We start from the raw sequence: 25,088 nt of genomic DNA, 5'->3' as shown, positions 1-25,088 counted from the left end.
GATTTTTTTCCTGGTTTAGAGTCGTTCCTAAGACTGATGTCTAAAATGGCCATACCTAGGAAGGATAAGAAGAAAGGCAAACCATTCAGAGTGAAAACAATACACAGGTTAATAACAGAAGGAAACTAAGAAGACCCGTGGACTAGTTATATGTATACTACTAATAACATGGTTGAATTCTGAGTATTTGAATAGGAATAAAAGAGTAGATGAACATACTTAGAGACAAATGTAGTCTCAAAATGTAGGAATTATTTCCAGGAATAAGTTAAATATCTTCTCAGAAACATTTACTCAGGAGCTTATAAAAACATTTCTTTTGCCTTTCATTTTAAATTTCAAGCGTTAAATAATTACTTTTCCCACTTTTGATTAATTTTGCTGCTTTACTTTTAAAATATCAAGCATACTGTATAACCCTGAGCTTTGTTTTGTCTTTGCTGCTTTATGAATGTTATTTACGTTAAGTCTTTTCTAGGCAATAAGAAACCATGGAAAAGGGGGAATATATTTCTATTATTTTCTTCTTATTGTGTTTTTACCATGTCAAAGCATTAGGTCAGCTTGCTACAGTGCAGTCTTGCTAAAAATAGCACCTTTGGAAAATACGCCTGGAACAAGTGGAGACGTCTGCAGACCACCACTAGATGGCAAAGCAGCTTTACTATTGTCAATGTGATGCCTTGCAAATAGATGTACCTTACAAATCCGCTGTAATATATTTGCTACCACGTCTGATTTTGATCAATTCAGATTTTAAAATATGGATGACCACCATGGTCAGAAAACAAATTACTTCGTATACTTTATCTTTAACAAATATTTATAACCTCATATGTGACAAAGCCCTACATTTACGACCTAACATCACTATTATTCAACAGCTTCAGTTGAAAACACTGAAGATCCTTGACTAGAATACAGTAATTCTATCAAGATAAAAATAAAAACAAAATGGAATACATGGTAAAAATGAACATTTATAAGTACATTTCACATTAGTTACAAACTCAAAGATATTACACTACATTTGCATCTATTAAAATTATATTGTGTTTTTATAGAAATGATATATGCTTAGTTACTAAAGTGAGTAAAAAGCAGATATAGTTTTCTTCTTAAAGTTTTCTTGTGAAATTATTTTCACCTCCTTCAAAAGTTTTTGGTTGAAATAAGAAATGTCCTTTTTCTTAATATAGTATAAGTTATAGTAAATTCACAAGAGTAGCTTTCCTTTTACTCAAATCCATAAAATTAATAGTCTAATTTTTACAGGACAAAATGGTGAATATTTTTCCCTTGTTTTATTTTGTGATATTTTCTAAAGTATTTTCATCATTAGACATAAGTGAAAAGAAAATCTAGTTAATGTAAGAAACACAATAGCTTATTTCAATAATGCTGCAGGAATCAAAGTCCTCTGATTGTCTTATATAAATGTTATGAAAGGGAATAAATATCAGATTGATGCTTTTAATATATAATTCAAAGTTCTTAGCACACAATGAAACTTTTGAATTAGGCTGCAGCATAGGGACAGGAGAGTTAGTGTACAGATTCAGTGCTAGGTGTCTACTTTGTGTACGTCATAGCACATCACTACATTGTAATGTCTTCCACTAAATCTCCAGTTAAACTCTCCTTGTATTACTGGCCACTTCTTTTCTCTTTCCTCCAACTCCAGCACTAAGACTTCAAAATTAAGAAAGCTGCTCTAATGTCATTCACCAGTTGGATGATAAGTGTTAACTGTGAGGATTACAGGGCTTCTTATACACATTATCCCATTCATAAAAGAAACCAAGTTAAACAAATGTGTTTTACTTGAATTGGCTTTCATTTTATTAAAGGATACTTCCTTTTGCATGTCCAACTCTTCCCACAGGTTTTACTTAACCGGTCTCCTACTCAACAACAGATCTTCATTCCAATCAAAACAAAGTATAAGTATAAACAATGCTAATGTCCATCACAAACAGAAATACCCTAATCTAACAGCTGCCTTCCAGGCTGGGTTTATTACACATATGGACACTAATCATAACTACTGATTTGAGAGCTTGAGTTAATTGCCATTATTCAAATACTGTTGTTATGAATTCATTTTGTGATAATTCCACTGGGTAATGACCTTAAGTCTATACTTATAATGGAAAAGGGGGACTAGCTCTACAATGCTAACAGGAATAAAAGGAATATGTTCATCTAGTTAGGAGAACTGTTTCAAGGTATGTAACTACTCATATAGTAAGCACAACTCAGTTAAGCATCAGTTAAGCTGTTGCTTCTTGTGCTAATTACAAATTATTATTCTTGATTTCCATTTATTCATTAAATTTCAACAAACTCAATTCTTTCCTGGTCTAGTCCCATTTGAGCTGTCCCCGAGTGAGTTTTGAATTTTCTCATTAAGAACTGCGATTCAAAACCATTCTCATACTTCACTCAGAGGCTAAAGAAAATGGGAATTTAGGAGCTACATCCAAGCAGAGAAGTTTGATGAGCTGCTTAGCAATCCTCTAAATCTCTTTCAAACTAGGTTTTCTCTGATATCAGAGTCTCTGGCTTTTGGGGAGAGCCTGAGTCCTTATTCCAGCCAGCCATCTGGACCTACCCACTTAGAAGAAACACGGCCAGCTCTTTTCCAGTAGCTTCCAGTCTCCCTAGCCTTGCTGATCTCAAGCATTATAACTTATGAACTCTGAAATTATACCGTATCCTAGTTATCTAGTTTGGATCATTCTTAGAGGCCAATAGCTCTTTGGAACTGGATTAGGACCTGGTGTTTTGTACTTGAATTACGATTGTCTGTTGCTGTTTCTATTCATGAAAGGTAGCTACTTCTCATTAACAACATGCATTATGGCAATATAGCTAGAGTCATGCTGAAGCATAACCCAGTCCTTCCCGGAAACCAATGCTGATAGTTAGGTAGTATTTGAGTAGCCAGACCCATCGTTATATTTACCAAAATAAAATCAGATTTCTTTTTTTAGAAATTTTAATAGTTTGAGTTTTTCATTATTTCAGAGAGGCATTTCTAGAGAGTGAGGGTAAATTTAAGTCTGTGAAGCAGAAAAGAATATTTGAGATTAGCTGGAGTAGCCTGCTGTGAAAAAGAGGAATGACTTGTATCGCAAACTTAAATATAACTAAATTTCTTCTATCTCTTATCTTCCTATACTCAGATAAGTTCATTAAAATTATCCAAAGGCCCAACGTAGGAACCACAGAATTATCCTTGATTTCCCAAACACTTCCTCTTCTACTGTTGATTTGATTAATCTGCTAAGGCCGATCTAATATAATGACAAACTGCTTCTTCCTTTCCAATTCTATTACCACTGTTCTTGAATAGGTTCAGAAAGTCTCTGCTTCGAACTACTACAATAAGCCAACCAATGGATACACCTGCATCTAGTCTCTTTAATGGGTTCTGTTCTCTTTGTTCATCTTTTAAATGTTTCTATTCTTTGTACACCACCTTTCCTTCTCATCCTATACTTTCTCTCAACACAATTAAGCCACTGTTTTGCATTCCATTGCCTTTAAAATGATGATAGCCCTCTAATTTTTATCTTTAGCCTAGATTACTGTCATAGTCTTCAAATCTGTAGATCCATCTGCCTAAAAGATACTTCTACCTGAGTTTTCCCACAGCAACCTTGCACATCCCACCTTAAACCTACTTCTCATTTTGTGGTTCTTATGTCAGAAAATGATACCTCCATCTGCCAAGATTAGCACGAGAAACCAGTGTATTATCCTTAAAGTCTTTCACTCTCATTCTCCATATTTACATCTATCCCTCAAATTTCTATCCCTCATATGTCTCCATACCTGTTCCCATTATCTTAGTTTGGGCCATCATTAATTCTCACCCAAATTGTTCTAACAGCCTCCTAAATAGTCTCCTTGCCTCTGGACTTGCCCCTTTGCAACCCTGGCTACACACTATAGCCTGCAATAATTTTTCTAAAAATGCAAATGTGAACATGCCTCTCTCCTACTTAAAATCCTTCAATAGCTTATTACTGCCCTTAAGATCAAGCCCAAATCCTTACCGAATCTACAAGGCCTCATAGTTCTTTTTATTTTATTTTATTTTCTGCATGGGTAGGCACTGGGAATTGAACCTGGGTCTCCAGCATGGCAGGTGAGAACTCTGCCTGCTGAGCCACCATGGCATGCCCCCACAGTTCTTTCTTAAGCCTCATTAGCAGACACTCTCCTCTTAGCTAATGAAGTTCCAGTTTTGCTGAAATAGTTGGTGTCTCTTTCCTTTCCCCTCTGGGTCTTTTTACATATTTTTTCCCCCTCTTCCTGGAAAGACTGCACCCCCTTACTTTGCTTAACTCAACTCATATTTAGATACCAATTTGATTTCATTTACTATTTTGACACTGCTTCCCTAACTATGCCCCCTCTCAAGGTTCGGTGTAGAAACATTCTGATATGCCTTAAGAGCACACTCTATTTACTCACTTAAATAGCCATTTTTTTCTAATATATTCTATTCTCTCTTTCTCAATCACCACACTGTAAGCTTTTTGAGGGTGGGGATTCTGTATATATTTTTACCATAGGTGCCTGAGAGAATCTGAATTCACTGTACAGCATAAATGCGTATCACTGCCCTTCTTAAGTATTTCTGATGACTCGCATGTGTCAACTAAATAAATGGTAAATAAGGCCCTTCTCAATATGCTAGAGCCTATCTTTCCAATCTCAATTACAGGAACTCTTGCCTCTTCTCCCTTCTACCCTCTGTATGTATTACTCTCAACAACTCTCCGTCATATATATAATTGACGGCCTCCACTTGCTTATACTGGCTCTACTTTCTGAACAGTTATTCCTCTGCTTGTTTGCCTGGAAAACTTTTTCCAAATTTAGGCAGACCTAAAGCTTCTCTCTTCTAGGTTATTATAGAACTTTATATTTACCCAGTTAAGAGAACTATATCTTGCTGTATTGCAGTTATTTGTTTTTAATCCTGCCTCACGGTGTAGACAATGTGCTTCAGCAAGGGACACAATATACCTACTCATCTACCATAGTGCTTGTCATCTAGTAGTTCTCGGATACCACATTAGAATAACCAAAGTTGGGTGTGCAGGTAGCTCAGTGGTAGAATTCTCGACTGCCAGGCAGGCAGGAGACCTGGGTTGGTTCCCAGCCCACGTACCCAAAAAACAAATAAACAAACACACTGTGAACAGAATTGCCTGTTATTCATATCATATATGTGCCTCTGTGTGTGTGTATGTATAGAAGTACATATATGCAGGAAGACAAATTAAAAAAAAAGAAAGAAGACCTAAGGCTGACTCTACTGTAACTACTTTTATCAAGACTTCAAGATAGAAGACAGGTAAGGGGAGATGGTTCATTTTATGAAATGAGAAAATAAAAAGGTATGGGTTTGTGTATCTTTGTTTAACCCTAGGATGAAAGAATTTGGCTTCTTCCCCATCCCATCACCTCTTTTTACAAGTGCTCCCTGGAGCACTTCTCACCAACTCTCAAGTAGATACAATCTTATTTACTCCCTACTCCAACCTGTCCTTGGCAAGACAAATAAAAGCAATGGGGACAATAAATGGGCTGGAACGTTTAATAAATAATGATCAATCATGACTTTAAAAAAGTAAATTCAATGGCAAAATTCCAGATTGCTTTAATTTGTATCCCAGCCCTGTCATTTTCTAACTTGGTGCAAATTACAAATCAGTTGATGCCTTGATTTCTTCATCTGTATGATGTAGGTGATAATATTACTTCACACATAGGATCATTCTAAGGACTAAAAGAGCTAATATATATAAAGCATTTAGAATAGAGCATGGCAAATAATATTAGCTATAATTAATATTTTAAATGGTGGTTTTAAATTTAAAATCAGGAGTTACAATCTGCTCCTAGATTATAAGAAAGCACCTCCAAAACAGAATGTGAGCTCTGAGAAGTCTTTTGAATATTCCAGACCATGTGGACATTAAAGAGTAGCTGAGCAAATAAGCATGTTCTAAAGGGACTTTATATTTGAGTTGGTATTAGGTTCTAATTACTACTTTTTTTGCTCAGTAATTGCTGTACTTTGAAAAATTTATTATTTTATTTCTCCATTTTCATTTTTATAAGTACATTAACCTACCCTGCAATGATAGTATGTATTAACTAACAACTATTGAGGACTTTGTAAATACAAAAGTTCCACTAAAGTGACAAATTAGTTTATATGTACCTAATGTGATTACATTAATTTTTGTTATGCTCTCTAACTCTAGTTTATAACAACTCGGTTCATCTTAGTTTTCTCAAATTGTTGCAAAATTAATTATGTATTAAAAAATAAACTTCAGAATTTAAGTTGGTTTGGGTTAGAAAACTGGCAGATTCAAGATGCGAGTGCCATAAAATTTAAATATGCTATACTGTAATTTAAAAACTAACACAATTGCTAAAATAATTTGTCTTGTTGAAATTTTTAAATACTAGCATACATGTTTGAAAATCTTATCTCAAAATAAGATATTAATAAAAATTCCATCTTAGCCACAAAGATGATTCACAAAAATATTTTGATACAGCATATAATTCTTGATAAATGAATAGGTTATGATTTAGCTATATTTTTAAAGGACAGCCAAATCTTAATTATGTTTAGTATGAGTAGATATGGATAGCTTGGATAATTAAAATCCAGAGATCTTTTCAGAACTTCATCTTCAGCCTCTTCTCCCTCCAAATCTTTACCACAGTTAACTTGATCTAATTTGCATTTCAACCCCCTTTCTTTCTTAATTGAGCAATGAAATGACTAAACAAATACATAATTAAGCACAGGAAGGCCGGGCTAACATACACTGGATAAGTGATTTGAATAATCAAGAGTTGGCTGCACAGTAAGATGTTTACCATAGGAATTAAAATACCCTCATCTTCTTCCACATCTTTAAATAAAATCAAACCGGAGTTCCTATGCCTTAACAATCCTAGTCAGTTTCTCTGAGTACCTGAAAGAACCCTGGTGGTACAGGACCTACAGGCATGCCATCTCCTGGGGGAATGTTTCCTAGCACTGGACTGGGAGCTGCTGCAGCACTCTGTAAAGAATAAAGGAAAAACAAACCCATATCATTACAGAGAAGGCACAAAACCAAAAGGCTAATGATAATAGATTGTAGGAAAGGTCATTTTTTTCATTCCCAGGAACAGATATTTGTCATTTTCCCCACTCCAGATTTAAACTAAGACCCAACAGTTAACTTAGCATATGACTGGTTAAGTCAGTTGGTTTAAACAGGTCTTTTAAAATTTATTGAAGTAACAAAACCTTAATAAGGTGGTATGTTTAAATGATGTAGAAAAAACACTAATAGTATACGACAAAGTAAGACGTTCTTTAATTATAAGCACCTGAAATGGCAACATCAATAACAAAAATAGGTAAATGTAATGCATTCGAACATGGTAGTTACAGAAATTGGAAAGCAAGACCTCTCTTTTTTAGATTATGCTTTTCTATATGTCATAAAACAAGTGTAGTTAATTTTCTGCCTACAGGTGGTAACACATTATTCACTTTCTTATATGCTATAATTGATAGCCAAATATAACTACAGAGTGGTGAAGATGAAAGAGTAATTAAGAGACTGAATAAGAAAGGGAATTAATTTAAGAGATTAGTCACATATAAACAAATTCTAAAAAAATGAGACTGAAAATTCAGAGTCTGCGTTCACTTGCAAATTATTTCAGGGAACACTAGAGTTTCATAAAATAGAGGAGTATGAAAAACTGTGGGTTAGACTTTTTGCAATCAAATAACTTTATATATCTAATACTCACATACAACATTTATACACAGGATTGTTCTACAACAAAAATTTCATCCCTCAACCTGGTTGGCCATATTATAAATACCAGGAGCAGTCAAGAAGGGACCAGACAGATACTGACAACAGATCAGCATAAATCCAACACTTCTGCTCTAAAAAGAACTCAAAAGAAATCCTGGATCTAGTATATTAGTTGCACTATCCTCATATATATGTGAATGTATTCATGCATGTATTAATATTTCATTAAGAGAATGATGTTATATCTCAATATATGTAGCATATAGTTTTTTGGAAAATAAATTGATAAAAATACTAAACATGCTTCTTCTATAGTTACTCAAAATGAAAGCCAATAATTGATTTTAGGATTTCCTTAAAGAAGTCTAAATTTAAATACAATTATCTATAATTTTATTTACCTATGGATGTCCTAATTTTAAATTATTTTAAACTTCTGATGCAGCATATTAATATAAAGAAGAAATAAAGTTTCTAAGATATTAAGCCAAATAATAATCTATTATTTTAAGTAAAAACATGCAATTTCATTCCATGTAACAATAACTGAATACCTAGCATTTACTAGGTACTGTTCTACTTAGCTTTATATATCAAATCATGTTTTCAAAAATGAAAGGCAAATTGCTTTTTTCATTTTAACTACACTCTTGTAAAAATTTAAGATGTAATGTTAGTTATGAGGCAAATTACCACCAAACATTTGTCCTCTTTTTATTTAAAAACATATTACAATTAGATCTAGGGAGAAAGATTCAAGCTACAACCTTAAGCTTTTCAATTACAATCATGTGGAATTTGCTCTTAGTACTAAAAGTTAGACATCAATGTTTAATTGTAGTACAAGACTTCTGTATAAAAGACACAGGTCTGTAAATCATATTAATTATACTCTGATAAAAGTGTTGATTGTATTAAAAATAAAACACCAAAGTGATTAATTACTGCAACTTCTTAGTATAGTTTAAAGGTTTTATTTCTACCTCAATTCTAACTCCCTAAAAAGTATGTTAAAAACCTATATTTCCTGACTTTAAAACTTATTACAAAGCTACAGTGGTCAAAATAGCGCAATACTGGCATATGGTATATAGACCAGTGGAATTAAGGGTCAGAAATAGACCTTCACATCTATGATCAATTGGTTTTTTAGAGGGCTGACAAGTTCTCTCAACTGGGAAAGAACAGTAGTTTCCATGAATGGTGCTGAAAGCACTGGATCCACACATGCAAAAGAATGAAGGGGGACCTGGACCTCACCCAACACTCAAAAATTAATCCAAAATGGATCAAAGACCTAAATATAAGAACCAGGACTCAAAAAATGCCTAGAAGAAAACGTAGGGATGCATCTTCGGGATCTTATGTTAGGCAATGGTTTCTTAGACTTTGCACCCAAAGCACAAGCAACAAAAGAAAAAATAGATAAATAAGACTTCCTCAAAAATAAAAGTTTTTGCGCATCGAAGGATTTTATCATGAAAGTAAAAGGACACTCAACTCAATGGGAGAAAATATTTGGACACCATAGATCTGCTAGGGGTTTAATATCCAGAATACACAAAGAAATCCAACAGCTTAATAAAAAGGAAAATAACCCCATTAAAAAATGGGCAATGACTTGAATAGACATTTCTCCACAGAGAATATACAAATGGCTAAAAAGCATGTGAAAAGATGCTCAACATCATTAGCTATTAGGGATATGCAAATCAAAGCCACAATGAGATACCATTCCATATCCACTAGAGTAGCTACTATTAAAAAAAACCAGAAAATTACAAGTGTTGGAGAGGACATGAAGAAATAGGAACACTCATTCAATGCAAAATGGTGCAGCTGCTGTAGAAGACAGTTTGGCAGTTCGTCACAAAACTATATATAGAATTATTATATGACCTGGCAATCCCAGGTCATATAATATACATATATAGATAGATAGATACACACACGATAGAATATTATTCAGCTGTAAAAACGAATGTAGTTCTTATACATGTGACAAAATAGATGAACCCTGAAAGCATCAAATTCAGTGAAATAAGCTAGATACAAAGAACACACACTATATGATCTTACTGCTATGAAATAATTAGAAGAAGCAAATTCATAGAGTCAGAATCTGGAGTAGGTTACCAGGGGCTGGGAGAGGGATAGGGAATGGGGAGCTGATGCTTGAGCTGTACAGAGTTTCTATTTGGGTTGATTGTAAAGTGTTGGTAATGGATGGTGGTGATGGTAGCATAACATTGTGAATGTAAGTGACAGCACTGAATTATATCTGTGAATGTGCTTCAAAGGGGGAAATTTTAGGTGGCATATGTGTTACTAGAATAAAAATTTTAAAAAGCTGTACAACACAAACAGCAAGGTCTATTGTAAATGATGGACTATAGTTAATAAAATTATAGTTAATAGTAAATTATAGAGTTCTGGGAAGATGGTAGAATAGAATAGATCAAGTTCGCTCCTGCTCCAAGGAACAGCTAGAGAAGGAAGGGATGAGAGGGTAACTGAGACAGTGATTCCAGGGTGTAAGTGACCTGGGAGAGTCTTCTGCACTACATAGGGTGGTCCAGATTGCAAAAGCTGAGGAACTGAGAAGCAGAGAACCAGAGACCATGCAGCTGGTGCAAACAGCTTAACACGGAACCCCGAAGCCCTCAGGAGTGCACGGATGGGGAGACGGGGACTAGAAAGTAAGCCAAGCTGCGTTCCTTAAATGTGCTACCCTCACCAGTACAGCCTCACAACCTGAGACTCACCCCATACCCCATACCCCACACACCTGAACCCCGTCACCTGCCCCACGCCCCCATCCCAAGCATGAGCACGCCTGCCTTAGCCCAACCCACCTCTCCTGCAAAAGTGCAGTCTCACCCCGCCCCTCCCGAGTGCTACCTTCATGTCCCTGCCTCCTGCAGGCAGTAGACAGCATATAAAGGCTGCAGGTGCTTATCTCCATACCCAGGCTACACCTACCCCCAGCACATACAATTGTGCAACTCCATCCTGCCCACCCTGAGCTCTGCGCATGTGCACATCAGTTTACAGCCCTCCCAGATCTGCACATGCACATGGCCCCCAGTCACGCCCCCCCCAGCTCTGGGCAAGCGCTGACCTGCACAGCTGGGTCACATCTGCCCCAGCACATGCAGACGCAATGCCAATCCACTGCCCTGAGCTCTGTGCATGCGCATAAAGGGCCCCGCCCCCCAGACCCATGTACCTGCACAGCCACTTCCTCCCCAATGCTGGGCGCCCACACTCACAAGCATCAGTGTAGCATCCCTAACTTGCGCCTATACCTGGGCTGCAACCCATCACTGCACTATCGTGCCCTGCCCCACACCCTTTATCCTGCTTCATATCCATCCCGCAAATACAAGGCTTTAGACTACTGAAGGAAATCAACTTCCAAAGTAAAGCAATCAAGATATTTACATGCCACAAAGACACCAGAAGATCACTAAACATATCATGATGCAGCTGATATATCCAGTCTAACAACCAAATTTAAACACCAGAGGAGACACAGATATTGCAACAACCAATCAAAGATGTTCATATAACTCTATTAAATAAAATTAATGGGGGTGGGCTGCGGTGGCTCAGTAGGCAGAGTTTTCACCTACCATGCCAGAGATCTGGGTTCGGTTCCCGGTGTCTATCCATGCAAAAAACAACACAAGGCAAATAAATAAATAAATAAATGGGAGGAAAGGAGCTCAAGAAGACACTAAAACAGCATAAAGAGGAATTTGAAAGAATAAATAGAAAAATAGCAGATATTACAGAGATTAAAGATGCTGTAGACCAAATAAAACACATACTAGAGACACACAACTTGAAGAGGCAGAAGAAAGAATAAGCAAAATGGAGGTCAGGACAACCAATTTCAAACACTCAAAGCAGCATATGGCAAAAAGATGGGAAAATATGAATTGGATCTCCGGGAAATGATGGACAAAAGAAGGCACACAAATGTAAGAATCATTGGTATCCCAGAAGAAGAGAAGAGTAAAGGGTTAGGAAGATTAATTGAGGATATAATAGAGGAAAACTTCCCAACCCTTATAAAGAACATAAATATGCAAGTCAAGAAAACTCAATGAACTCCAAATAGAATAAATCCAAATAGGCGTTCCCCAAGACACACACTAATCAGTCTATCAAATGTTGAGCAGAAGCAGAAAATCCTGAAAGTGGCAAGAGAAAAATAATCTACTACATACAAGGGAAATCAAATAAAACTGAGTTCAGGCCACTCAACTGGCACTATGGAGACGAGAAGGCAGTGGTATGATATATTTAAGATCCTGAAAGAGAACGACTTCCAGCCAAGAACTCTATAGTCAGCCAAATTGTCCTTCAAAACTGAGGGAAAGGTTAAAATTTTCACAGACAAACAAACCCTGAAAGAATGTGTCAACAAGAGACTGGCCCTATAAGAAGTACTAAAGGGAGTTCTGCCAGTTGAAAAAAAAAAAAAGAGATATTTACATGCCACATTTGATAGACTGATTAGTGTGTGTCTTGGGGAACGCCTATTTGGATTTATTCTATTTGGAGTTCATTGAGTTTTCTTGACTTGCATATTTATGTTCTTTATAAGGGTTGGGAAGTTTTCCTCTATTATATCCTCAATTAATCTTCCTAACCCTTTACTCTTCTCTTCTTCTGGGATACCAATGATTCTTACATTTGTGTGCCTTCTTTTGTCCATCATTTCCCGGAGATCCAATTCATATTTTCCCATCTTTTTTGCCATATGCTGCTTTGAGTGTTTGAAATTGGTTGTCCTGACCTCCATTTTGCTTATTCTTTCTTCTGCCTCTTCAGGAGAGGGAGGTCTGCAGGAGGGCACAGTTTTGAGTACCAGTAAGGGTAACTTAAAGGATAAAAAGAGAAAGAGGGAAAAGAATATATAGATCTGACAAAATCCAAAAGATAAGATGATGGAATCAAGAAATGCCTTTTCAGTAATAACTCTGAATGTTAACAGACTAAACTTACCAGGTAAAAGACAGAGATTGGCAGAATGAATTAAGAAATATAATCCAGCTATATTCTGCTTACAAGAGACTCATCTTAGACACAAGGATAAAAACAGATTGCAAGTGAAAGGATGGAAAAAGATGTTCCAGACAAGTTGTAACCAAAAAAAAACCAAGAGTAACTATACTAACATCAGACAAAATAGACTTTAAATGTAAAGACATCATAAGAGACAAAGAAGGACACTATATAGTAATAAAAGGGTCAATTCACCAAGAAGAAATAACAATCATACATGCTTATGCTCCCAATTAAGAAGCTCCAAAGTACTTGAGACAGACATTGGCAAAACTGAAGGGAGTGATAGATATTTCAACAATAATAGTAGGAGACGTCAATACACCACCCTCCTCTATAGACAGAACAATCAGACAGAAGGTCAACAAGGAAACAGAGAAGTTAAACAACTTGATAAATGAATTAGACCTAACAAATACATATAAGTCATTATACTCCAAAATACCAGGATATACATTCTTTTCTAGTGTTCATGGAAGATTCTCCAGGATAGATCATATGCTGGGGCTTTATAGGACTTTATACATTTAAAAACATTGAAATTATTCAAAGCATTTTCTCTGAACACAATGGAATGAAGCTGGATATCAATAACCACCAAAAAATAAGAACTTTTACAAGTATGTGGTGATCAAACAACACACTCTTAAACAACCAGTGGGTCAAAGAAGAAATTGCTAGAGAAATCAGTAGCTATCTGGAAACTAATGAAAATGAGAATACAACATATCAAAACTTATGGGATGTGGCAAAGGCTGTGCTGAGAGGGAAATTTATTGCCCTACATGCCTATATTAAAAAACAAAAAAAAAGCAAAAATTGAGGACTTAACTGCTCACCTGGAAGAACATGAGAATAAACAGCAAACTAACCCCAAAGCAAATGGAAGAAGAGAAATAACAAAGATAAAAGCAGAGTTAAATGAATGGGAGACGAAAAGGACAACAGAAAATCAATAAAACCAAAAGTTGTTTCTTTGAGAAAATAAAATTGATGGGCCACTAGCAAGACTGACAAAGAAAAAGAGAAAGAGGATATAAATAACAAAATCAGAAATGAGAAGGGGTACATTACCACAGACCCTGAAGAAATAAAAGAAATCATAAGAGAATACTGTGAACAATTATATGCCAACAAACTAGACAACTTAGATGAAATGGACAAATTCCTGGAAACACACAAACAAGCTACACTGACTCAGGAAGAAATAGAAGATCTCAACAAACCAATCACAAGTAAAGTGATTCAGTCATCAAAAATCTCCCTACAAATAGTACAACTATAAAAATGTTCTTTCATTAATGTTAACAAATATACCACTAATGCAAGGTATTAATAATAGGAAGATATATGATAACTCTGTATTTTGTGTTTTATGCATGATTTTTTCTGTAAACCAACAACTTCTCCAGTAAAAAAAAAAAAAAAAAAGTATATAAAGGGAGCTAATAACAGATTCATCTTTTGCCTACCCAAAGGAAAAAAATATCCACTTACATCTAAATTAAAACTCAACAGAAAGATGCTATGTCATCATTTGCTTCTTCATTTCTTATTCTCATCTGGGGGGGGCTACATTGCTTAAAGGTATATAATATGCTACCTTTTTTCTGTAAAGTTCTTCACTATATGTGTTTCCTGTGAAATACATATTTTCACATTTAAAAGTGAATCAAAATAAATGATTCACATGAAAATTTAAGCAAGTTAAATCTTTCAAATGCCTTCTGAGTTTTCATTTCATGCCTTCAAAATTATTTAATAAAGTCAATCAAAATACATTGTCAAGGACCCTTTCTAAGCTCTATTATATAGTAGTTACCTCAATAGGAAATAAAAAAACCTCTGCTGGGAATGGATAGAAGTGATGGTGACTAATTAGTGGGGTTATAAGTAACAATGCCATATTGAAGGAGAACATGATTGAAAGGGTATGTATAGTGTCATGTATTCCACTGATTAAATCTACAACTATATAAATAAGTTTTCACATGAGAAACTATTTCAAAAGTTTCATACTAGACAGAGTCAGTTGTAGAGGGGCATGGGGAAAACTAAAATTGCATGCTATAACCAATAGTTAACAGGAAGACATCAATAGTACCAACAGCACTACCAGGGGCAACCAATTGTGGGGAAAGGACAAGAGAGAAGGGGTAGTTTTGATTTGATATTTGGTAAGGCTGTGTTTGTTGGGTCTTTGTCTCTAGGGACCAATGAAAATTGTCTAAAATTGAGAGTGCTGCTGACTGTACAACCAAATGAGGATACTGTAAGGCATGGTTTGTTTATTTTGGACATTATCCATGATGCCCAATAGATGGAGGGGGCCAAAGAGTATAAGGACTAAGAAGCAGAATGGTGAACTGTGATACATTGATGCGATAGAATATGGTGCAGCTACAAAAAACAAAGGACAATGAGAGGCACACAATGAACTGAATAAACCTTGTGGACAACGCGTTGCACAAAATAAGCCAGAAACAAAGGAACAAGTATGCTAAGGTCTCTTTTAGAAAATACTAATAAGAAAATTGGAGCCTAGATTGTAAGCCCTTATAGCAACCAAACTTAGTCTGAATTTGTAGGTATGTTTCTAGATTCTAAGACCCTGAGCTACATGTGTATCAGCCGGTATTTCTCTGGAACGCTGTGTGATAGCTAAGACCCAGAAACGGAGTACCACAGTCCTGAAAGTTAGCATAGCTATACACAAATAACAGTTATAGTAACCAAAAAAGAGATTTCTGGTTAAAGTAACCAAAAAAGAGATTAGCCTCAATTAGAGATAAAAATGAAGCTAATCTGGCTGACTAGGTAAAACAGAATGCAAGGTAAAAGATGACACTGTATGTATTCTAGACTTCCATCTACAGTATGAGACCAAAGGCAGAGAAGTTTATTGTGTCTAGAACCTAAATTTTCTGTAACACACAATCTAAATCAGTCTAAAAAAAATCAGTTTAAAAAACCTAAACTCCTGGAGTCCAGAAAAGAACAGGACTTGTAAGTCTCTATCACTTAATGTAATACCCAGATACATCTCAGACTATGGTGGGTGGATAATTAAAAAGATTGATAGAGTCATTTGAGGGTCCAAAGGAAAAAAAAAAGGAACTATTAAACTTTCTCATCCAGGAAACCATGAACACCCTTTCAACCACTGGGGACTCCAAGAAAATAGGCCAACCCCTTCCTTGATTTCGGGGCTCACCCTCATGAAACGTCTCTTTAGTAGAGAAGTGAAAACTACCTATAATGATGCCTAAGAGTTGCTTCCAGGAAACCTCTTTTGTTGCTCAGATGTCGCCTCTCTCTCTCTCAGCCCAACTCCGCAAGGAAAATCATTACTCTCCCCCCTAAGTGGGACATGACATTCAGGAGTGAAAGTCTCCCTGATAACATGAGACATGACTTCTAGGAATGAATCTGGCCCTGGCACCATGGGATTGACAATGCCTTCCTGACCAAAAAGAGGAAGAGAAGTGTAATAAAATAAGGCATCAATGACCAAGAGGCATCCAAGAGTCAAGAGGATACTCTTAGCACTAATTATCCGAATCTTGCATAAGAGTATTGCATAAGAGTACTGCCATGGCTTGCTAAACCCCAACCAATAGCACTCCAATATTCTTAAATCTTAAGAACACTTAGGGGTGGAGCTGAAACTCTATAAAAGTGTGATGCACTAAGTTTGCCTTCCTGGAACTTATAATTTCCAGAGGTCAGATAAATTCTGAAACCCAAAGGGACCAGCCTCTCCAAGATAATCAACTAATTACATGCCTCTATCCTTTAGTGTCGACACTCCTTCTCAACATGAAAAAGTCATAATGGGCATTGCCTAAAGATCCCTATAGATTGGGAGAAAGATCAAAGGAGAAGAAGGAGTTATAACAGAAAATAGATTAAACAATGAGTATGACTGCTGAATCAGTATATTGATATTTCTTTGAGCCTCCAGTGTGTGCTTTGGAGCACATAGAAAATCTGAAATAGTGGAATGGTAACCCATAACAAACTCTGAAATCTGTTCCATTGCTACTTGTTTAAGCTTACGTTGTATTAAGGGAAGAAAAACAACGAACAAAGCAAACATGCACAATGTATAGTATGTCATGGCAATAAGTGCTATGGAAGAAAAAAATAGTAGGCAATGGAGGCTTCCTAGAAAAAAAAGGATGGGGATTATCATTTTAAATAGGATAGCCAGGGAATGAACCAATCAATTACACAAACTAATGGATCAGGTTATAGTGACTATTAATGGATTTAAATATCCTACTGCCTCTGTTGTTGAGATTGCTTTTCTTCACTTCAAGATGTACCAATTCTTACAGCTTGCATCTATTTCCTCACAGTGGCATATTTTAGTGGAGATTTCCCTTTCTTAATACTCATAATTTGGGCACAATAGAATTACCTTGAAAATGAAGAGTTTTATAGCTACATGATTAACAGCATATAGTGTGATGACATAAAGTTTTCTAGTATAAAAATAATTTCTATCATTAGCCTAAGGACAAAAAAGTGAACAGAATATTGGTAATTATCTAGTTAGTGTACCCAGTACAGTGCTAATCTAATCACTTAGGCCCAAACTCGACTTTGTTTATCATAATTTTGAAGCAAATTAGCCATCTCCTCTTCTGGGATTTTTTGACAAGGAATTATTTCTCTTTATTGTACTATATGGATTCAAGCTTAGAATACACTTTGGTGCGTCATGTTGATCACTAAAATATGCTATTCTGATTTTAAATACCTCTGGTAGTACATATTCCAAGCATTGTAAATGCTATAATTCTCAAACTGCCTTACTTGCTAATTTATGTACAGTAGTAATATAAATAATAGCTGCTTTGAAAACTGTAAGCTAAACAAGAATCAAGCTTTTTGAGGTTAGGGTTTTTCATAGAAGGAAGAAATATCAAATTTCTTGGGTTCCACTGCTAAAATTACTGAGATGTCTTAAGTTTAATTCCAACTCATGAGTCAAATTTATCCACAGAAAGTTGTTGTTGGCCCTAACTTATAAAGTACATATTATTTTGATATGTTGTGACCAAATCACAAAAGAGAGCAAACTGTCTAATTATATTAAGACTACTACTAAACTTAAGTGAATTTCCATTAAAGTACCATGGAAAAAAATTTCCTTATATAACATTCCCATGAGTCTTTATTTAGGTTGACTTTTTAGAATCTCTCTCTTAAAATACATAAATAAATACTACAGATTTCAATATTACTCCAAGGTAAACTAGATACCTAAGACCTCAGTGTAGATGTAAAAATATTGTCATAGAAAGTATTTTGCTTTTTCTATCTAGTAGAATAAGTTGGACATTTATAATATGTACTTCAAGATAAGTATTTTCTAACTGCTTTTAAATTATTTCACTGTTATTTACTATGTCATCTTAAACTGTGAAGTCTTTTAGAGTGATGAGATTTAATTTATTGTTTTTACATTTTCCCAAATCACTAATAAAATTTTTTCTCTTTTTTTTCTTCCTTTCTTTAAAAAAAATATGAAATGCTTCATGAATTTACATGTCATCCTTGCGTAGGGGCCATGCAAATCTTCTCTGTAGAAATCACTAATATAATTTTACCTGCTTTCTATAAATAATATATATTTAGTTTTCTCAAATCAACTAAATTATGGAACAAATTTTTGCTTTCTCAAAATAATATTAAAATTCAATTTAAAGTATTACCATTAGATTATTATAATTAGTGAATAGCTTTAATGAACTTTTAATAATAGCCAAATTTATATAAAAATCAACATAAATATATGCCAGGAATATGTCTACTACATAAATTATGATTAGGGAAAGTATAATCTGTTAACTTAAATAGCTCATAAGTCAAGGGATATATTATTTATATCTATAATAACAAAAATGTTATGATTTAAAAATACTTTTGTTCAAGATCCAAAAGGTTGAAAGATTGTAATATTAGTCCATGAGAATGTTCCTCATTTTCTCTGAAATGAAATATAATAATTTATATTTTTCAGAGAAGAATATGGGGTGAAGGAGAGGTAGTTTTCTTTTGAAAATGAAGTTTAAGACTAGACTTAGCCAGTATTTGAATTTTTTTAGATATAAGAATTTAAACATTTGAAAAATTAAAAGATCTGCTTATGGTAATACATTTTCTTTAAGATAGAGGGCTGCCTATTTTTAAACAATAAGCAGTATTATAGAACATCTTTGGATCTTTCTTCATGTTTCCATGTATTTATCTTTTCTTCCTCTGTGTGGTCATTCTCCTCTCTGGAACATTTTGCATTTACATCATTTCTGTCCAGCATGTTTTCCCAATACCCTCTCTCTTAAATGCCAATACTGTAGAAATGAACTTTTAAAATATTTTTATTCTTTGTCTAATACCCTAGTTCTGAATTAAAAACAAGTATATTGGAGATCCAAGATGGCGTCTTAGTAAGGTACATGCGTCTTAGTTCCTCCGACTCCAAATCAACTAATAGGTGAACAGAAACAGTACAAAACAACTCCCGGGGCTACAGCAGGGAATGGACACACAGCGTAACCAAGTCTGGGCTGGCTAGTCTGACTGCGAAACTCAGCTGCGGTGAGTGAGATCCCCGAGCGGCGGGCGATTTCCCGAGCAGCCGCAGCTGCGGCGGTCCGAGCTAATCCCTCCCTCCTTCCGGGGCTGGCTGAGAGACTCGGAGAGACAAGCTTCCCAGCCAAGGCGGCCGGCGCCACACTTTTGCGGGCGGCTTCGAGTCCGCGACTACAAGTCTCGGATCAGAGGGCTATCCAAAGTCTGGGCTGGCAAGTCTGATTGCGAGACTTGGCTGCGGCGAGACCCCCGAGCGGCCGCAGCTGCGGCGGTCCGAGCTAATCCCTCCCTCCTTCCCAGGCCGGCTGAGAGTATCGGAGAAGTAAGTTCCCCAAGCCGAGGCAGGCGGCGCCCTTTTTTTGCAGGCGGCTTCGAGTCCCGGATCAGAGGGCTATCCAAAGTCTGGGCTGGCTAGACTGACTGCGAGACTCAGCTGCAGTGAGACCCCCGAGCGGCGTGCGATCTCCCGATCAGCGGCAGCTGCGGTGGTCCGAGCTACTCCCTCCCCCCTTTCCGGGCCGGCTGAGAGTATTGGAGAAGCAAGTTTCCCAAGCTGAGGCAGGTGGCACCCCTCTTTTGCGGGCGGCTTCGAGTCTCTGCTTCGAGTCCGCAGATACGAGTCTCAGATAGGAGGGCTATCCAAGCCGCGGAAGCCCCCCCCCCAAGGGAGGCTTCCTGGTCCGGTGGGGAATCCCCCAGGCCCGCTGCGGCCCGCAACCAGCCACAGGGTCCCCTCAAGCCGCGGCAGCTGACGCCCCCACCACGCGCGGCCCCTGAACCAACGGAGAGATTTGGATCCGAAAGCCCCAGGCCACGGAGATCGGTGACTGGGGGAGACCCATTCCAAACACTTGAGACAAACGTGTGCCACGTGCGCCACGTACTGGGCAAGATAAGAAAAACAGATCCCAGAGATTTCACAGAAAAATCTTACAACCTTGCTGGGTCCAACACCCAGAGAAATCTGAATAAATGCCCAGACGCCAGCAGCAGAAGATAACTGTCCACGCTCAAAAGATTGAGAATATGGCCCAGTCAAAGGAACAAACCAATAGCTCAAATGAGACACAAGAGCTGAGACAACTAATCCTGAATATACGAACAGAAATGGAAAACCTCTTCAAAATTGAAATCGATAAATTGAGGGAGGACATGAAGAGGACATGGGCTGAACATAAAGAAGAAATAGAAAAACTGAAAAAACAAATCGCAGAACTTATGGAAGTGAAGGATAAAGTAGCAAACATAGAAAAAATAATGGATAGTTACAATGATAGATTTAAAGAGACAGAAGATAGAATTAGTGATTTGGAGGATGGAACATCTGAATTCCAAAAAGAAACAGAAACTATAGGGAAAAGAATGGAGAAATTTGAACAGGGTATCAGGGAACTCAAGGACAATATGAACCGCACAAATATACGTGTTGTGGGTGTCCCAGAAGGAGAAGAGAAGGGAAAAGGAGGAGAAAAACTAATGGAAGAAATTTTCACTGAAAATTTCCCAACTCTTATGAAAGACCTAAAATTACAGATCCAAGAAGTGCAGCGCACCCCAAAGAGATTAGACCCAAATAGGCATTCTCCAAGACACTTACTAGTTAGAATGTCAGAGGTCAATGAGAAAGAGAGGATCTTGAAAGCAGCAAGAGAAAAACAATCCATCACATACAAGGGAAACCCAATAAGACTATGTGTAGATTTCTCAGCAGAAACCATGGAAGCTAGAAGACAGTGGGATGATATATTTAAAATACTAAAAGAGAAAAACTGCCAACCAAGACTCCTATATCCAGCAAAATTATCCTTCAAAAATGAGGGAGAAATTAAAACATTCTCAGACAAAAAGTCACTGAAAGAATTCGTGACCAAGAGACCAGCTCTGCAAGAAATACTAAAGGGAGCATTAGAGTCAGATACAAAAAGACAGAAGAGAGAGATATGGAAAAGAGTGTAGAAAGAAGGAAAATCAGATATGATATATATAATACAAAAGGCAAAATGTTAGAGGAAAATATTATCCAAACAGTAATAACACTAAATGTCAATGGACTGAATTCCCCAATCAAAAGACATAGATTGGCAGAATGGATTAAAAAACAGGATCCTTCTATATGCTGTCTACAGGAAACACATCTTAGACCCAAAGATAAACATAGGTTGAAAGTGAAAGGTTGGGAAAAGATATTTCATGCAAATAACAACCAGAAAAGAGCAGGAGTGGCTATACTAATATCCAACAAATTAGACTTCAAATGTAAAGCAGTTAAAAGAGACAAAGAAGGACACTATATACTAATAAAAGGAACAATTAAACAAGAAGACATAACAATCATAAATATTTACGCACCGAACCAGAATGCCCCAAAATACGTGAGGAATACACTGCAGACACTGAAAAGGGAAATAGACTCATATACTATAATAGTTGGAGACTTCAACTCACCACTCTCATCAAGGGACAGAACATCTAGACAGAAGATCAACAAAGAAATAGAGAATCTGAATATTACTATAAATGAACTAGACTTCATAGACATTTATAGGACATTACATCCCACAACAGCAGGATACACCTTTTTCTCAAGTGCTCATGGATCATTCTCAAAGATAGACCATATGCTGGGTCACAAAGCAAGTCTTAACAAATTTAAAAAGATTGAAATCTTACACAACACTTTCTCGGACCATAAAGGAATGATGTTGGAAATCAATAATAGGCAGAGTGCCAGAAAATTCACAAATACGTGGAGGCTCAACAACACACTCCTAAACAACGAGTGGGTCAAAGAAGAAATTGCTAGAGAAATTAGCAAATACCTCGAGGCAAATGAAAATGAAAACACAACATATCAAAACTTATGGGACGCAGCAAAGGCAGTGCTAAGAGGGAAATTTATTGCTCTAAATGCCTATATCAGAAAAGAAAAAAAGGCAAAAATTCAGGAATTAACTATCCATTTGGAAGAACTGGAGAAAGAACAGCAAGCTAACCCCAAAGCAAGCAAAAGGAAAGAAATAACAAAGATTAGAGCAGAAATAAATGAAATTGAAAACATGAAAACAATAGAGAAAATCAATAAGGCCAGAAGTTGGTTCTATGAGAAAATCAATAAGATTGATGGGCCCTTAGCAAGATTGACAAAAAGAAGAAGAGAGAGGATGCAAATAAATAAGATCAGAAATGGAAGAGGAGACATAACTACTGACCTCACAGAAATAAAGGAGGTAATAACAGGATACTATGAACAACTTTACGCTAATAAATACAACAATTTAGAGGAAATGGACGGGTTCCTGGAAAGACATGAACAACCAACTTTGACTCAAGAAGAGATAGATGATCTCAACAAACCAATCACAAGTAAAGAAATCGAAGCAGTCATTCAAAAGCTTCCTAAAAAGAAAAGTCCAGGACCAGACGGCTTCACATGTGAATTCTATCAAACATTCCAGAAAGAATTAGTACCAACTCTCCTCAAACTCTTCAAAAAAATCGAAGTGGAGGGAAAACTACCTAACTCATTCTATGAAGCCAACATTACCCTCATACCAAAACCAGGCAAAGATATTACAAGAAAAGAAAACTACAGGCCGATCTCTCTAATGAATATTGATGCAAAAATCCTCAATAAAATTCTAGCAAATCGTATCCAACAACACATTAAAAGAATTATTCATCATGACCAAGTAGGATTCATCCCAGGTATGCAAGGATGGTTCAACATAAGAAAATCAATTAATGTAATACACCATATCAACAAATCAAAGCAGAAAAATCACATGATCATCTCAATTGATGCAGAGAAGGCATTTGACAAGATTCAACATCCTTTCCTGTTGAAAACACTTCAAAGGATAGGAATACAAGGGAACTCCCTTAAAATGATAGAGGGAATATATGAAAAACCCACAGCTAATATCATCCTTAATGGGGAAAAATTGAAAACGTTCCCCCTAAGATCAGGAACAAGACAAGGATGTCCACTATCACCACTATTATTCAACATTGTGTTGGAGGTTCTAGCCAGAGCAATTAGACAAGAAAAAGAAATACAAGGCATCAAAATTGGAAAGGAAGAAGTAAAACTATCACTGTTTGCAGACGATATGATACTATACGTCAAAAACCCGGAAAAATCCACAACAAAACTACTAGAGCTAATAAATGAGTACAGCAAAGTAGCAGGTTACAAGATCAACATTCAAAAATCTGTAGCATTTCTATACACTAGCAATGAACAAGCGGAGGGGGAAATCGAGAAACGAATCCCATTTACAATTGCAACTAAAAGAATAAAATACCTAGGAATAAATTTAACTAAAGAGACAAAAGACCTATACAAAGAAAACTACAAAAAACTGCTAAAAGAAATCACAGAAGACCTAAACAGATGGAAGGGCATACCGTGTTCATGGATTGGAAGACTAAATATAGTTAAGATGTCAATCCTACCTAAATTGATTTACAGATTCAATGCAATACCAATCAAAATCCCAACAACTTATTTTTCAGAAATAGAAAAACCAATAAGCAAATTTATCTGGAAGGGCAGGGTGCCCCGAATTGCTAAAAACATCTTGAGGAAAAAAAACGAAGCTGGAGGTCTTGCGCTGCCAGACTTTAAGGCATATTATGAAGCCACAGTGGTCAAAACAGCATGGTATTGGCATAAAGATAGATATATCGACCAATGGAATTGAATAGAGTGCTCAGATATAGACCCTCTCATCTATGGACATTTGATCTTTGATAAGGGAGTCAAGCCAACTCACCTGGGACAGAACAGTCTCTTCAATAAATGGTGCCTAGAGAACTGGATATCCATATGCAAAAGAATGAAAGAAGACCCATATCTCACACCCTATACAAAAGTTAACTCAAAATGGATCAAAGATCTAAACATTAGGTCTAAGACCATAGAACAGTTAGAGGAAAATGTAGGGAGATATCTTATGAATCTTACAATTGGAGGCGGTTTTATGGACCTTACACCTAAAGCAAGAGCACTAAGAAGGAAATAAATAAATGGGAACTCCTCAAAATTAAACACTTTTGTGCATCAAAGAACTTCATCAAGAAAGTAGAAGGACAGCCTACACAATGGGAATCAATATTTGGAAACGACATATCAGATAAAGGTCTAGTATCCAGAATTTATAATGAGATTGTTCAACTCAACAACAAAAAGATAGCCAACCCAATTACAAAATGGGAAAAAGACTTGAATAGACACCTCTCAGAGGAGGAAATACAAATGGCCAAAAGACACATGAAGAGATGCTCAATGTCCCTGGCCATTAGAGAAATGCAAATCAAAACCACAATGAGATATCATCTCACACCCACCAGAATGGCCATTATCAACAAAACAGAAAATGACAAGTGCTGGAGAGGATGCGGAGAAAGAGGCACACTTATCCACTGTTGGTGGGAATGTCAAATGGTGCAACCACTGTGGAAGGCAGTTTGGCGGTTCCTCAAAAAGCTGAATATAGAATTGCCATACGATCCAGCAATACCATTGCTGGGAATCTACTCAAA

The 25,088-nt window shown here is 36.4% G+C and overlaps 1 protein-coding gene and 1 non-coding gene across 19 annotated transcripts in view; both read right to left on the bottom strand.

Annotated features, from left to right (window-relative positions):
- The window catches only part of SSBP2 (single stranded DNA binding protein 2), a 345,880-nt gene that overhangs the window by 81,571 nt on the left and 239,221 nt on the right, over positions 1–25,088 (bottom strand). For all 18 annotated transcript variants that reach the window (XM_077139285.1, XM_077139283.1, XM_077139269.1 and 15 more), the window contains one exon: positions 7,020–7,109. In XM_077139285.1, coding sequence (XP_076995400.1) covers positions 7,020–7,109 — 90 coding nt within the window. The remainder of the gene's footprint in view (positions 1–7,019; positions 7,110–25,088) is intronic.
- LOC143665827 (U6 spliceosomal RNA) lies at positions 18,470–18,576 on the bottom strand. The gene has a single exon (XR_013167228.1). It is a non-coding gene; the product is annotated as a U6 spliceosomal RNA (small nuclear RNA).

This window comes from Tamandua tetradactyla, chromosome 21 (assembly GCF_023851605.1).
Source record: "Tamandua tetradactyla isolate mTamTet1 chromosome 21, mTamTet1.pri, whole genome shotgun sequence".
Lineage (NCBI taxonomy): Eukaryota > Metazoa > Chordata > Mammalia > Pilosa > Myrmecophagidae > Tamandua > Tamandua tetradactyla.
This window is presented reverse-complemented; position numbering and strand designations above follow the sequence as displayed.